The sequence below is a fragment of the Fusarium keratoplasticum genome, chromosome 6, assembly GCF_025433545.1.
Source record: "Fusarium keratoplasticum isolate Fu6.1 chromosome 6, whole genome shotgun sequence".
In the NCBI taxonomy this organism is placed as follows: Eukaryota; Fungi; Ascomycota; class Sordariomycetes; order Hypocreales; family Nectriaceae; genus Fusarium; species Fusarium keratoplasticum.
In genome coordinates this window covers 339,074-353,482 of record NC_070534.1, presented here as the reverse complement: position 1 = coordinate 353,482, position 14,409 = coordinate 339,074, and the positions used below count along the sequence as shown (strand labels likewise).

General features: G+C 51.0%; 6 protein-coding genes across 6 annotated transcripts; 3 read left to right on the top strand and 3 right to left on the bottom strand.

The window, feature by feature from the left end:
- Positions 1-246: 246 nt before the first annotated feature.
- Positions 247-2,081, top strand: NCS57_00807800 (Sphingolipid C9-methyltransferase 1; the record flags this gene model as incomplete). The annotated part of the gene is made up of 4 exons (XM_053057907.1): positions 247-456; positions 562-1,688; positions 1,740-1,848; positions 1,896-2,081. Exons 1-4 carry the CDS (start codon positions 337-339, stop codon positions 2,079-2,081), a joined length of 1,542 nt encoding a protein of 513 aa, XP_052911738.1. The 5' UTR covers positions 247-336.
- Positions 2,082-3,163: 1,082 nt separating this feature from the next.
- Positions 3,164-4,566, top strand: NCS57_00807700 (DNA helicase; the record flags this gene model as incomplete). The annotated part of the gene is made up of 2 exons (XM_053057906.1): positions 3,164-3,238; positions 3,298-4,566. The coding sequence occupies 2 exons, from the start codon at positions 3,164-3,166 to the stop codon at positions 4,564-4,566; spliced, it is 1,344 nt and encodes a 447-aa protein (XP_052911737.1).
- A 629-nt stretch (positions 4,567-5,195) lies between these two features.
- On the top strand, positions 5,196-6,026 carry NCS57_00807600 (uncharacterized protein; the record flags this gene model as incomplete). The annotated part of the gene is made up of 1 exon (XM_053057905.1): positions 5,196-6,026. The coding sequence occupies one exon, from the start codon at positions 5,196-5,198 to the stop codon at positions 6,024-6,026; it is 831 nt and encodes a 276-aa protein (XP_052911736.1).
- Positions 6,027-10,484: 4,458 nt separating this feature from the next.
- On the bottom strand, positions 10,485-11,562 carry NCS57_00807500 (PKS-ER domain-containing protein; the record flags this gene model as incomplete). The annotated part of the gene is made up of 2 exons (XM_053057904.1): positions 10,485-11,224; positions 11,280-11,562. 2 exons carry the CDS (start codon positions 11,560-11,562, stop codon positions 10,485-10,487), a joined length of 1,023 nt encoding a protein of 340 aa, XP_052911735.1.
- A 450-nt stretch (positions 11,563-12,012) lies between these two features.
- On the bottom strand, positions 12,013-12,813 carry NCS57_00807400 (uncharacterized protein; the record flags this gene model as incomplete). Its single annotated transcript, XM_053057903.1, has 1 exon — positions 12,013-12,813. One exon carries the CDS (start codon positions 12,811-12,813, stop codon positions 12,013-12,015), a length of 801 nt encoding a protein of 266 aa, XP_052911734.1.
- Positions 12,814-13,220: 407 nt separating this feature from the next.
- NCS57_00807300 (Tautomerase-3 domain-containing protein) lies at positions 13,221-14,289 on the bottom strand (the record flags this gene model as incomplete). Its single annotated transcript, XM_053057902.1, has 4 exons — positions 13,221-13,580; positions 13,643-13,824; positions 14,064-14,196; positions 14,251-14,289. The coding sequence occupies 4 exons, from the start codon at positions 14,287-14,289 to the stop codon at positions 13,221-13,223; spliced, it is 714 nt and encodes a 237-aa protein (XP_052911733.1).
- Between the last annotated feature and the right edge of the window lie 120 nt (positions 14,290-14,409).

The following is a 14,409-nucleotide window of genomic DNA, read 5'->3' as shown; positions in this document are numbered from 1 at the left end:
TCCCGCAGCCTACGTACGCCCTGACCTTGGCCGCATTACGCCATGCCACGGCAGCAGCTGTCTCACTGGCCGCTCCAGGGCCTTGCCCCGCCCGTGCCTCGCTGTACCTGTAGGCCTGTGCCTGCTGGAGCTCCCACTGGAGCTCCCTCAGGTGGTTGAGGGGGACGGGAGGTGACGGGCAGAAGCAAGAAAGCACAGCAAAACAAGCACCCTTGCCTTGACCGCTTGTCCCGTCCCGGCTCGGACTGGAACTCAGCATCTTCATCCTCTCTCCACGTCGTGTCGAGTCCTGCTCTTGCCTTCCCAGCAGCAGCATCTCAAGCTTCGTTGCCCAAGATGGCGTTGAAACAGAACGGAGGGGCTCACCTCGTCGCTGACATCGACTTTATCGAGACCCCCGAACCTCCCGCCGAGACGATCGTTACTGGCAAGGACTGCGGCGTCCGCTTGACCAAGGTGCGAAGCCATTCCCCAGTTGCACCATACACTATCTACGACGTCTACGCATCTACACATCTACTGCGTCTACAGCTATCCAACGCCTACTGACACCTCTCGCAGTCTCCCGCCATCAAGAACGCCCCGCTGCCCGCCGACGGTCCCGGATATGAACAATGGTCCAACGTCCTCCTCTTCGGCGCCCTCGTGGGCATCCCGACCTGGCTGTCGTGGAAGGTTGGAGGAGGCCTGAAGACGACCCTCTTCTTCAGCCTGTTCACCTCCATCCCCATCCTCATCGTCATCTGGACCGTCATGTCCAAGCTGAGCCCCCGCATCAACGACAAGGTGGAGCTTCCCGGCCGTCCCGTCGAGTTCTACCTCAACTTCAAGAGCGACCTACACCGTGCCCGATGGAATGGAAGACACAAGATCCCCATGAACACCTTCTTTGAGCTGTACTTTACGGGCCAGGTCGACCTCAACGCCGATGCTCTCGAGGTCTTCGAGTACCGTCACGAGTGGGCTACCTTCAACTTCACGTCCGAGACCTTCCGCTACCTCCTGTTCGGCTTCTTCCCCGACGTCATTCTCCACCTCCGCTCGCAGGATGAGGCCCAGGTCGGCACCAACTACAACCACGGCAATGACCACTACGCCTGGTTCTTGGGTCCCCGCATGATCTACACGTCGGGCATCATCTCCGACCCCACCCGAGAGGAGACTCTCGAGGAGATGCAGGACAACAAGCTGGCAATTGTTTGCGAAAAGATTGATCTCAAGCAGGGCGAGACCGTCTTGGATATCGGCTGCGGTTGGGGAACCCTGGCCAAGTTCGCCAGTGTCAACTATGGCGCCAAGGTCACCGGTGTCACTCTTGCAAGCAACCAGGCTCAATGGGGTAACGACGGCCTTCGCAAGGCTGGCATCCCCGAGGAACAGAGCAAGCTCCTCGTCTGCGACTACCGCGACATCCCCGACGACACCAAGTTCAACAAGATCACGCAGCTGGAGATGGCCGAGCACGTTGGTGTCCGAAGACTCACCACCTTTTTCCGACAGTGCTACGAGATGCTCGAGGATGACGGCTCCATGTACGTCCAGCTGTCGGGCCTGAGAAAGGCATGGCAGTACGAGGACTTTATCTGGGGACTGTTTCTGAACAAGTACATCTTCCCCGGTGCCGACGCCTCCACGCCGCTCTCCTTCTACATTGGCTGCCTCGAGGCTGCCGGATTCGAGGTCAAGAGGTAAGTTATTCTACCATCAACTCAAAGAGACCTGTCTAACAATCGCGCTAGTGTTGACACTGTTGGCGTCCACTACTCTGGCACTCTCTGGCGATGGTACAGGAACTGGCTCGGAAATGCTGAAAAGGTCAAGGCCAAGTATGGCGAGCGCTGGTTCAGGGTACGTTCCACACTACATTTGACGAAGACAGACACTGACAGGCTTAGATCTGGGAAATCTTCCTGGCCTACTCGACCATCGCCTCTCGACAGGGCTCCGCCACCTGCTTCCAGATCGTCGTCGTCAAGAACCTCAACTCCACACACCGCGTCGATGGCATCCAATCCCAGTACGGCCTCCAGGGCGCCCTGGCCGCTGCCAAGGCTGCTGGCAAGGCTTTCCTGCCAAAGTAATGTACAAACGATGTCATGATATAATGCGCATGACTTATGTCTTGACAACCGGCGCTGGTTCAAGGTGGTGCCTTATGCTTTCTTTGTCAATTGCCGACTCTTTGTGGCGTGATCTGTAGCTGACCACGCCGCGGATCGTGTCATTATCAAAATCTTTCTGGAGCTATTTGTGGTGTAGGTAGTCGAGCAACGGATCGAGGTCCTGCTTGATAATGTATGGATTAAGGGACAGTGAGTGGATTTGTATATGATAATAGTATATGAAGCACATGACGAGAATCGAGGAGATAATGGGGGAGGCTCTGACTCGTGCGAGATGTGTGTGACTCTAGGTAGTTAGCTGATAGATGGGAGACGTTCAAATTGAGATGCTGGGGTAGCATTCCGGCCTTGTTTCACCATGTCAAAGCAGCCTAGCTCAGCCTCGAGATCCACACGCACGATCCGGTCTTCTGGGACAGATAGTGTCGATCTCACTGTGGGGAGGTTGTTGCTTTCGGCCGAGAGATCCAAGACTGGATGTGACGCCGAGGCGTGCCTTTGTTCTGGGCAGCTTGTCTCTGCAACTGCTACCCGCTCCGCAGGTCGAGGAATAAACAACACATCAGGAGCATTCAAGAGAGTTACCCAACTCCTCTCAACCATTAGAATTAAATGCATGTAAAATAATGAAGGATGAAGGTAATACTTTAGAGCTCCCTTGCCTATCCTTGTTATACTTTATTTACTATCCTTCCCTAAGGGAGGATACGCCAAAGTGTTTATTGTACTGGCATCTCTTTTTCTCCTCGACCTGCGTGCCCGCCCATCACTGACATTGCTTGGGCCCGGCAACTACCCGATGCCTTTCGACAAACGCAGGACAAGATGTTTGTTTTCCTGTTGTCTGTCAATGGCCTTGACAAGCATGCGATACTATCAAGCAGCCCCATGTCACGTCACCTTGATCATGTGAAACCAAGCAGTAGTGACTTCGCCCACCTCCATTCACGCCTACCTACCTAGCCCAGCTAATTTCCACGCTTCTCCTACTCTGATACCATAGGTAGTGAAATATCTTTGCCACACAGGTCAGAGTCAAGATGCTGGGCCCGATATTTTCAGCTTTGCGTGCAGCCGCACAAGCACGGCTTAAGCCATACCCTGTAGAGCGACTGGTAAGTAACGGTGTACTGGGCGATGGTGTTCAGGAGAGAACTAACAACACGTACCATAGACTCAAGTCTATTGTATTCGTAGCGCTTACCGATCGTTCACACATACACCCACGCTCCAGCGGCAGCGAAAGAAGGCGCCGTTCACCCCATCCAGGGAACAGAAGAGGGTCGCAAAACTCTGCCGTACGAAGAATGTCGTCGTTTCGGCCCGACCTGGCTCAGGCAAAACCACTACAGCTGAAGCCATCATCGCGGCCCACCCGGATTTGAGAGTACTTGTACTCACTTACTCAAAGCGACTTCAGCTGGAAACCCTTCGACGCCTTCGACGCTACCCCAACTGCGAGGTCTACACTTTTCACGCCATGGCCGGCAAGCTTTTTGGGACCGTTATACGCGACGACGCTGCTCTGTCAGAGGAGAGACGACGAGTCCTGGGTCGTAACGAACTTCCCAGATGGAGCCCTGCGCCTTTCGACATCATTGTGTTGGACGAGTTCCAGGACTGCACCGAGCTCCTCTTTTGGTTGGCGAACTGCTTCATACTGGCCAACAATCAGAAGATGGGTGGCGAACCCGCCCGTATTGTCGTCCTGGGTGACGAAAGACAGTCCATCTACGGATTCCGCGGTGCTGACGACCGCTACCTTACTTTGGCTTCTGAACTACTGCGTCCTATCAGTCCATATCCGTTTTCCAAGGCTCAGTTGAGCGAAAGCTTTCGCTTGTCGATACAGTCAGTTCGGTTCATAAACGAAGTTTTCCTTGGAGGCGAATCATGCATCACAAGTACCAAGACAGGCCCCAAACCCATTGTTCTGAGATGCCACTCCTATGACACCCATGCATTGGCGAAGCAGCTGTGGGCGTTAGTCAAGCGCCATGGGGCTCAGAATACTGCCATCCTAGCGCCTGCTGTGCGAAAGCGAGGACCAGTTCAAGACGTGGTCAACGTCTTGTCCAAGAAGTACGGTGTACCAATCGCCGTATCAATCGACGACGAAGTCCCTTTGGATGACAGAGTCATCGAAGGGAAGATGTGTGTTTCCACCATCCACCAGTTCAAAGGCAGCGAACGTGATCTCGTGATCTTGTTTGGGATGGATTCCTCGTTCTTTGAGTTTTTCGGTCGCAACCTCCCGGATGATCGATGCCCCAACGAGGTTTTTGTTGCTTTGACCCGTGCCAGGGAACAGCTCGTCTTGGTTCACCACAACAGCCAGAAGTTGATGCCTTTTGTCTCTGCTCAAGCTCTATATGAGACAGCGGATGTCATTGACATGACAACAGAGCAGGGTAGAATACGGCCTGTCATTATCGCCAAGTAGGCAGAACTGAGATAGGCAATGTATATTATGTCTTCGGGATAGAAAGTGTCGGCCTCGTTATGGGGACTCTATCGCTCTCGGTCGAGAGATCCAGGACTAGATGTGACAGCGTCATGCTGGTCCATGACTGGTACAAGGCAGGATACCAGTGGAGACAAACACATAACTAAGCACCAAGAACCCACCCTCTCTCTCGTGAGAGAAAACAGCTGCGGGGAGGAAGAGAGAGGGATTTGGCGATAGAGCAGGGATTCCCGCCACTGAGAAAAGGAGGAGCACTGCCATAGAGCACAGAGACATAGACCCACTTTGACTAAGGCTTATGATGATGTGGATAGCGACCTAATATAAATCACACTCAACCACTTTATCAACGATCCTCCTTTCTTCCTCCCCCTCACCTCATCGCCTCTTCTAAACTCCCTCACACCTGCCTCACATCAGGACGCGCAAAGCACACGCAATCATGCTTGGCAAGGGCAGATCGAAGGATGAGATCTAGCGCTTGAAGGATCTCTACAAAGGCCACGCGAACCCGATCGACAAAGCCATTTATCGACAACTACAAGGGGATCAAAGAGACATTCCTCGCCGTCAAGATGCTCTAAGATGAGGAAAGCCGCCTCCGGATGATCGAGATCGAGACCAATGGCGAGACGGAAAATGCATTCGGCAACCCCGACCTCCTCCAGGAGATGGCCAGCCGATGGGACGCCCGTCAGCAGGCCGTCCAGGCAAAGCGGCAGCTAGATGAGACACTGGGACCGCTCCCAACGAACGTTGCCTTCGCCTGCATGGATCCAGAGCATGGCCGTTACCCCAAGCAGCCGTATGTCGAGACGGCAGACGGCGAGTTTACAATCGACCCCGAGTACGCCCGCTTTGACCCGCCGGGTACGATCAAGAAGGGGAACTCAAGCATGGCTGAGAACTGGAATCGATACGCCGGAGCAGGCTGTGAGCGGGCAAAGTGGGGATATACGCTCGACGACAAAGAGAGGAAGATTTGGAAGAAGTATGCTGGCAACCCATCCATCACACCCAGCACAAGCCTTCCCGGAAACAACAAACTCTCCAAGCAGAAGGGGCCATCCGATGGCACCTGGGCCCACTGGACGCTGCTCCAGGTTGTCTACCGACAGAAGGAGATGATGGGCAAATCTGTGGCCATTACCGCCCAGAAGCGATACCCCAGAGCCGACCTGACGAAGTGGCCTCTCAACACGAACGGGCCAACAACCGACTCGGACTTCCTCGAGATTTGGGATGCGGAGACGGCGTCTCTCATACCCCTTCTCTCAAGAAGCAGGAGAAGGGCAAGAAGGCGAAAGAAAGCCTCGAAGCAGACGGGCAAGAAGGACGCAAACGCCCACCGATCCATGGAAGTTGGCACAGAGCTTCTGGACGATTTGCGCAACACTGTCGCAGGAGCCACAGCCGAAAAGTTGCTCGTTCGGTAATTGGTCGAGGACAATGTGCACTTGACGGGCGCGAACCGCAACCTGTCGCACACCGTCTCCAACATGGCAATCAGGCTTTGGTGGCTGGCTTAGGACAACCTAGTTTGACAGCGTGTGGACTGGGTGACTGGTTAGGTTGATGGTCTAAAGATGGCAATAAGAAGCAATGAAACATCTAAATAATGATAGAAATCTTCCTAAATATTACCTTGCTTTAGGATAGTGTTTTACTAATTTTACATAAGACTCCTTATTGTAATTGTAGAGCCTTTGAGAGGAGTTAGATAACGTATGTGATAAGTGAGTGGGCCAGACAAGCGAGTGGGCCAAAAATCCCTCAACCTCTCTTCTTCTCAATTGATCAATTGATTCTCAACCACCTAAGATGTCTCGATCAAATAAAGAGGCAAATATCCTTCTTGCTCTTCGAGCCCTCCAAAATGACCTAAAATTAAGTATCTGGAAAGCCGCAGAGATCTATGATATACACCGTAATACCCTAGGTCGCCGGCAGAAAGGCATATAGTCTCAATGCGATACTATTCCTAAATTATGTAAGCTATTTGATCTAGAGGAATAGATTATTATTTAGTTTATTCTTAACTTAGATTCGCGAGGGTTTTCCCCGCGACTGCGTGGCGTTGAAGAAATGGCGAACTGGCTGCTTGCTGACCGCGATGTATTACCTATTGGTAAGCGATGGGCTGCTAACTTCGTTAAGCGGCATCTAGACCTTAAGACTTATTTCTTTCGTAAGTATGACTATTAGAGGGCTAAATGCGAAGACCCGACTATTATTTGTAATTGGTTTGCGCTCGTAGCGAATATAATTGCGAAATATGGTATTACCCTCGCCGATATCTATAACTTTGATGAGACTGGCTTTATGATGGGTATGATTATAAGCGGAATAGTTGTTATAGGCGCGGAGAGGCGTGGAAAGCCGAAATTAGTCTAGCCTGGAAACCGGGAATGGGCTATGGTTATTTAGGCGATTAATGCAGAAGGGTGGGTGATCTAGCCGTTTATTATAGTTACAGGCTAATATCACCTCGCTAGCTGGTATTAAGAAAGTAACCTCCCGGGCGATTAGGCTATTACTATGACTTATAATGGCTGGACCGATAATGAGATGGGTCTTAAGTGGCTTAAGCACTTTAATTAGTATATGACTATTCGATTAAATGGTCGCTATTGTCTTTTGATCCTTAATGGGTATAAAAGTCACTATTTAGTCGAATTCGAGAAGTACTGCGAGGAAAATAAGATTATTACGCTTTGTATGCCGCCTTATTCGTCTTACTTACTTTAGCCTCTTGATGTTGGGTGCTTTGGGCCGCTAAAAAAGGCATATGGTCGAGAGATTAAGTAATTGATTAGATGCTCTATTACCTATATTTCGAAGACTGAGTTCTTCCTAGCCTTTTACGCCGCCTACTAGGCTACTATGACGATAAGTAATATCAAGGGAGGTTTTAGAGGAGCCGGGCTTGTTCCTTTGGACCCCGAAAGTGTTATATTAAAGCTTGATGTGTATCTATGGACCCTAACGCCCCTTGAGGAGGAGACCAGCTAGCCTAACCCTTGGGTCTCAAAGACCCCAAGGATAGCCCTTGAAGCTAGCTCCTAGTCTAAATACCTCGAAAGACGAATCAGAAGGCATTAAAGTAGCTCTCTGGAATCTATTCTTGAGGCTCTAAAGTCATTAATAAAGGGGATAAAGGTAATAATGTATGAGATGACCTTATTAAAGTCTGAGGTTAAGAACCTTTGATAGTCAAATGAGGCCCTTAGCAGGCGGCGCAAAGCGAAAAGAACCCGCCTATAAGATAGAGGGAAGATGACTATAGATGAGGCAAGGGAAGTAATTGATCAAATGGATATTGATATACAGATATAGGCTGAATCGTCGAGAAGTGGTGGTCGAGGTAGGTTAGCGCGACCGAAGGAAAGCTGCTGTGGAATATGCGGCAAGGCCGGTCATAACAGAAGAACATGTCAAATTATTATTGAGCTATCTGAGGAAGAAGAAAGTAGTTTAATTTAATTAACTAAATGCTTTATTATGTTTTTATCTTGAATCCTATCTTGAAGGTTGAGATTTTTGGCCTACTCGCTTGTCTGGCCCACTCACTTATCACATACGTTAGGTATTTAGGGCGCGAATGCGTTCGATATGCCACCACACTTGACCAGGAATTCACTAGACTGTCTTGACAACCCGTCACCTCGTTGTCAGAAGTGCCCTTAGCCTTGATTATATCCTTGGTCCAGACGAAATCGATCTGGAAAGCGACCTGGCCCTCGTCCTTGTCCTCGGTTATCTTGGGGAGTAGATGAAGACACTTGTTTGTGGACTTTGAAATGTCCCACCGGACCTGGCCATGAGACGTGGAAACGCGGTTTTTGACATGGATACATGCAAAAAACCTCATCAGAAAAAATGATCATACTACCCAGGCCAGGCAACTAGCCAGAAAAGTGTGGTGATATCTGTCTTCTTGGCAACCTCCTTACGGCGCTTCGCCATTGCCTCTGCGGGAGGGAATACAACATTGGTGGGACATTTTCGGTTGAAAAGTTGACGGTTCCTCCATATTAAATCAATGAAATGCTTCCCTTGCTTACCAGAATACTAAGTAGATTATTAGGACCTCACTTCTGGCGGTACTTGCAAGCCCCCCTATGATATTACCATTCGGTCTTGTCCGACTCGGTGGTGACCCAAACTCCAGTTTCAAGCAGCTTCATGGAACCTTTTGTCGGCCCAGAATAAACCAACAGAGATGTCTCCTCGCATCGCGACAGAAGGTGGTACGAAACGTCGAAGGTCTTGAAGTTGAAGATGTTGGGGGAGCTGCCCGTCCGGCACCGACGAAACCTTCAGCGAGAAAGATGTACAACATCTTATCAGAGAAAGTCAGAGTTTGGGCAATTTCTGAGGAATGAGAGGATCTGATAGGAGGTTTTCCATCTTCGCACCTGAGAGGGTTGACTTGGGGGCCTTCACGTACTCCCTAAACGTGTTGTTCTGCCATTCAAGTAGGAACTTGACCATCTGTGCGGGCTATCAATGAACTTATGCAGCCAGAAGGTCTTAAAGGCATCGTGTTTGACGTCCATAGTGCCGTGAAGGAGAAGCGTGGTGTTGAGGTTAATGTTCGGAAGAGAAGAAGTCAAGGTGCAGGGAATAATCAGAGGTTTGCTCTAAGAATACTGAGGAGACAAAGTAAAATTTGTAAAGAATGTTAAAAAATTACTTATTTTTATGATAAGACTTTGAAAACTTCTATCTAACATCACCCATTATTATACCATAGCCTTAAAGTGTAGCAAGAGGCGCTTTGGCGTTCTAGTGTCTTGGGTATTTATTGATATTCGTGCAATATAGGTAGGCCATATAGTTCACGAACACATAGAACTTGAATGTTTTATTGAAAATTCCAAAGAGATTAAATTGCCTTCCACTGGCTGCAGATATTCAGGGTGCAGCTAAAAGCACCCAGGAGGCCAACGGGGCCGCCGTTGAGATTGATTGAGCCCACTGCCGCGCTAGAAACAATCATGTCACAAAGATCGCGAATTGTTTGCCTTCTGGTGATGCAGTGCTGGCTGAAGATGACATTAGAAAGAATTTAGATGAGAGATAGGCTGATGGCTGTATGTTTTTGGACAATGCTGCATGCTGTAGTGGAGGCTGGGCTGCCATTGGAGCGGCAAGGTACCAGGCATAGAAGTGCGCAAGGTGGTATAGAAGTCGGACCGTCTTGCTACGTCCAGCTGATGCAGATAAACAGCCAAGAAGAGAAAGAACGTCATTCGCCATGACAAGGGGACATGAGAGTTGAAGTAGTGGATGCTGGTAATAATAGGGTTTCGATAGGTTGAGATGAGACGAAAAACCCGCTGAGTCTCCTCGTGGATGACGGGACGTGTTGTATCTGTTGAATCAATGCTAAATCACTTGGACGCGGGATAGGGGCGCACCACGAAAAACTCGAAACCTTGGTAATTGGCAAGCAATGGAAAGGAGGCGCGTATTGTTGCTACGGATGCTTGCAAGTCTTGTTAACATGCATCCCACGAGGCTTCACCCTGCAGTTTGGCTAGACCCCAGACAGAACTCATTGTCCCTTATTTAGCATCATACTTCAAAGACTGGGGCCCGGGGAAGTTGGGGGGAACCTGAGAATCATGAGCTTGGATTTTACCCCTGACACCATGGCTTATCCGCACATCCCGCCGGGCCCGACGCGGAGCTCCCCCTCCAGTCTCACACCGGCTACGTTCATGTGCGTAACCTGGGATGTTCAAGTTGATCACGTTAGCAGCTTGGGAGTACGGACTCTGGGACAAGGCAGACTACAAGGCCCCATTCTTGATGGCAAACGGCAGAGCTAAAAAAGAGATCGATTTCGTCTATCTTTAGGAAAAGGAAATTGAAGAGGGATATAGTAGCTAGTCGAAAGTCAGCACGCCGCGGAATCGAACAGCGCCCGATGTCATGCGTTCCAATGCCTCTGGAGCCTCCTCAAAGGGGAAGCGCTCAATCATGCACTTGACGTCAAGGTGTTTGGCAAAGTCAATGCTATCCTCGGCATCCTGTGCGTTTCCAGTGAGCCATCCTTGAATCGCCGAATTCCCAAAGATGAGATCGTTGGTGTTGAACTCGACGGGCCCCCCGGCGGCGACGAGGACCATCTTTCCACCAGCCTGCATAGCTCCCGTGAGAGCAGACACAGACTTGCTGTTGGATGCAGTGGCGAGGATGAGAGCTGCGCCTCCCAGCTCCCGGATCTTCTTGACCGCGTCCTCGGAGCTGGTATCGATGTATGCGTGGGCACCGAGCTGCAGCGCCAGGTCCTTCTTGGAGGCGCTGGAGCTGACGACGGCGACCTTGTAACCCATCTTTCGAGCGTACTGAATAGCCATGTGGCCCAGGCCCCCGATACCCTGAACGACCATGAGGTTGCCTTGCTCGATGTGTGCCTTGCGGATGGCGTTGAAGACAGTCAGGCCTGCGCAGAGCAACGGCGCTGCCTCGGCAGGGTCCATGTCTTCGGGAACTGAAACAGCTGCCTCGGAGCGAAGCAGGACGTATTCAGCGTAGCCACCATCTCTGCTGGCTCCATTGTAGACGGCGTTGCTGCAGGACTGGAAGAGACCGCGGCGGCATGACTTGCAGACGTTGTCGTGGCCTGTATTTCGTTAGTTAGTGCACCTTCACTTGAAAGGGGGTAGATTTATGCTCACCTCCAAGCCAAGCACCGCCGACTCGTTGGCCAAGAGAGAAGCCATCAACTCCCTCACCAATGGCGACGACATCGCCAACAATCTCGTGACCGGGGACTCTGGGGAACACGTCGCCCATTCCACCCTGTTGGACAGCCACATCGGTGAAGCACACACCACAGGCGCGGACCTTGACAAGGATCTCTCCGGAGCCGGGCTGCTTTAGCTCGACGTCTCGAAGCTCAAGGGGTGCGCCTGCGGAGGGGATGACCCAGGCTTTGTATGTGCTTGGAAGACCAGACATTTTTTTCGTTGGAAGAGTTGATAGTATTTTTTAGTGAGAAATGATTGAAGATGCTGATTGAAATGATGTAGATTTATTCTTTGATCAAGCGCGTCTTTTATAACCGTGATTTGAGGGAACGGAGGTCCGTCACTTGGAAGTTTGCCAAGCATGCGGGCCATCCCGCGTATCTTGGGGGCTGGACGGAGACGTCCCGTTGACCCATCTTTCCCAACACCTTCTTTTACCAGTTTATCCAGTCTGATAAATCAAGCATTATTAATTAACCAGATACTTTTAGAAAGCCTGGTAGGTCTTGGTAGTACATGTCACTGTCAGATTTGGAGCAATTGACTCATGGTTTGTCACACGGCTGTCTGCATAGGTGCAGTGAGTTATGTTAACCAACATCATCATGATTCTTGCTACTGTCTCGCTTAAGTCTCCCATTTGGTAGATACATACTGCCTCTTAGCCGCGGAGCTCTCTCGCAGCTGTGGCCGCAAACCCCAAGTCATCTCTCAGAAACTGGATCAACGAGGATCCAATCGATGCTGAGAACGCCGCAGTGACTAACATCGCGTGCGTATTTGGCTCTGCCAGCGGCTGCACGTCGGCCGCGATTACAAGATTGCCAATTCTATCTAGCCCAGCCAGCTCCCGTATCCAGTCAATAACCTCGTGGCGTGTCGAGTACAGCAGACGGAGATCAGACACGGCGAGCTCTTGGGGACCGTCCCATGACTTCTGGGGCCGTCCACATCCAACAATGATAGTGAGTCTAGTAAGACGCGTAAGGCGACTGAGAGATTGGCATATGGTTTCCCAATCGTGAAGATCGTGAGCAATGGAACGGGTAGGGATTTGCTTGTAGAGGGTGATGGACCGAATGAGATCCCTGGTCGATGGCATCCTGTCAGCAAGGAATGGAGCCACAGCGTCAAGATCTTGGCCAAAATGGAAGTCATGTCTGCCATAGAGATAGTGGGATCCTTCCTCATGGATCATGCGGTTGACGCTCAAAATAGCAGGGTGAATTGGAATGCTGCCTTGTCTGGTGTACGTGGCTGTGCAGGCGGGTTGCCCTCTTGACTGGCCGAGTATTGGGTAGACAGAACGGAGAGGCTTCGACGTGCGGTTGGGGGCATTCTGCAGCGGTTGGCTGCGAATAACAATGTCTTTGGAACCATCACCACCGAGAAGATGCTCGTAGATCATCATTCGGATCTCGAGCGGCATCCCAACAAAGCTGCGTTCGTTACCGTCATTCATTCTTGGGGTTGGTGAAATGATACGCCAGCCTCATTCCTGGCAAAAATGGTTTGCTCTCAAGCACATCTAGAGCTACAGATACCAACTTTTCAACACTTCATTTTCGCCAGGCTGGTTTTCAATTGGCTCTCATCGAAGCACGTTTCGATGTGGAAACTGGTGGTAAATGCGGATCCGACCCTGGTACGGACGTAAGCAGTCTCTCCGTGGAGGTCGGAGCACTCCGGTCGCTAAGACGGAACACCCGTGAGCCGTTGATTACGAAGCGCGGAATACCCGTCAATGGCGGACACCCGTTAGAATTTTAGAACCACAGTTGTCTACCTGGCAGCTCGCAACACGTCATTTACGACGCCATGTAGATGCCTAATTATTTGACCTGGCTGCTTTGGGTTGCATCTAATGACTCAGTCACTTCTCAGTGCCGCATTGAACTCAGGCTTCTTTTCCAACTCTTCGACGTAGTCCACAAAGTCTTCGTCACCCAACGCTGCCCTCTCCTTGAAAGACTCAAAATGCTCCTTGGCCCACGCAATCTCAGTTCCCGCAGCCGGAACTGGGAACCCAACCTTCATGCCCGCGACGAGCTCGCTCGTGATGAAAATGGCAGCCAGCTCGAGCTCCCTCGGTGGGAGTTCTGAGGCTGAGAGCTCGGGGTGTACAATGCGGTGCCAGGCAGAGTTGATCTCGCTGCAGAGCTCATTAAATGACTCGCGGCTTCGAGTAGGACCGCTCCGGACGCGGGCGGTTATGTGATTCACGAGACGCTTTCCCATGGATGATCAGCATGGGCTTGTGTCAAGGTGGAGAGATGATGGGACAAGCTTACCCGGCGACCACCGACAAAAACTGTTTGGGCAGAAGCGTCTGTGAAGATAACGTTTATGTACCAGCGAGGAGTCTTGAATCTGCCTGCGTGAAGATGAGTGATGGCTTCTGCGAGTGCCTCTTTCTGCCCCAGGCTTAGAGGCGCGGCGTGTGAGACTGTGTACAGAGGCATGTCTGGGTCTACTAATGACTTGTTAATACTGTTTGATCGACGAAAGAGTGCTTGATGTAATGATAGAAGGTGGCCAGCAGTCATAGAAGGGAAAAGAGTGGTTTCATATAGCGAGTCGTCACCACACAAACACACGCGGGGAAATACGCCGATCAGCCTCGGCTTTCGCCCCGGATAGCGTCATCCGAATTAGCAATCATTCCATTCTATCTAGATCTGTTATTTGATGACGAAGCCATCACCTACGGACCAGAGAGGGCTTTCACCAAGTCTTCTCTGTCCTGCATCTCGTCCAAGAGTTGAACAAAGTAGTTGTCTCCTGCCTGGGCGAGTTGCCCAAACTTGGGCCTGTTCTCATTCAACCAAGCGGCATCGCCTCCAGTCTGTGAGAGATTAGTAGAATTGTCTGGGTTGCTTTTGGGATAATTTCAACCTACCCGAGGGAGAAGGAGGCCGCTCTCAACTCCGGCAGTCATGGACCCCTGGATCGAGACGACCTTCATCTCCTTGCCGCCGTGACCTTTCTTGCCGCAATTGACGGCGGCATCCGACGTTGGGGTGCGTATTCCGCCCGCTCAGCCTAGACTTTAGCTGGC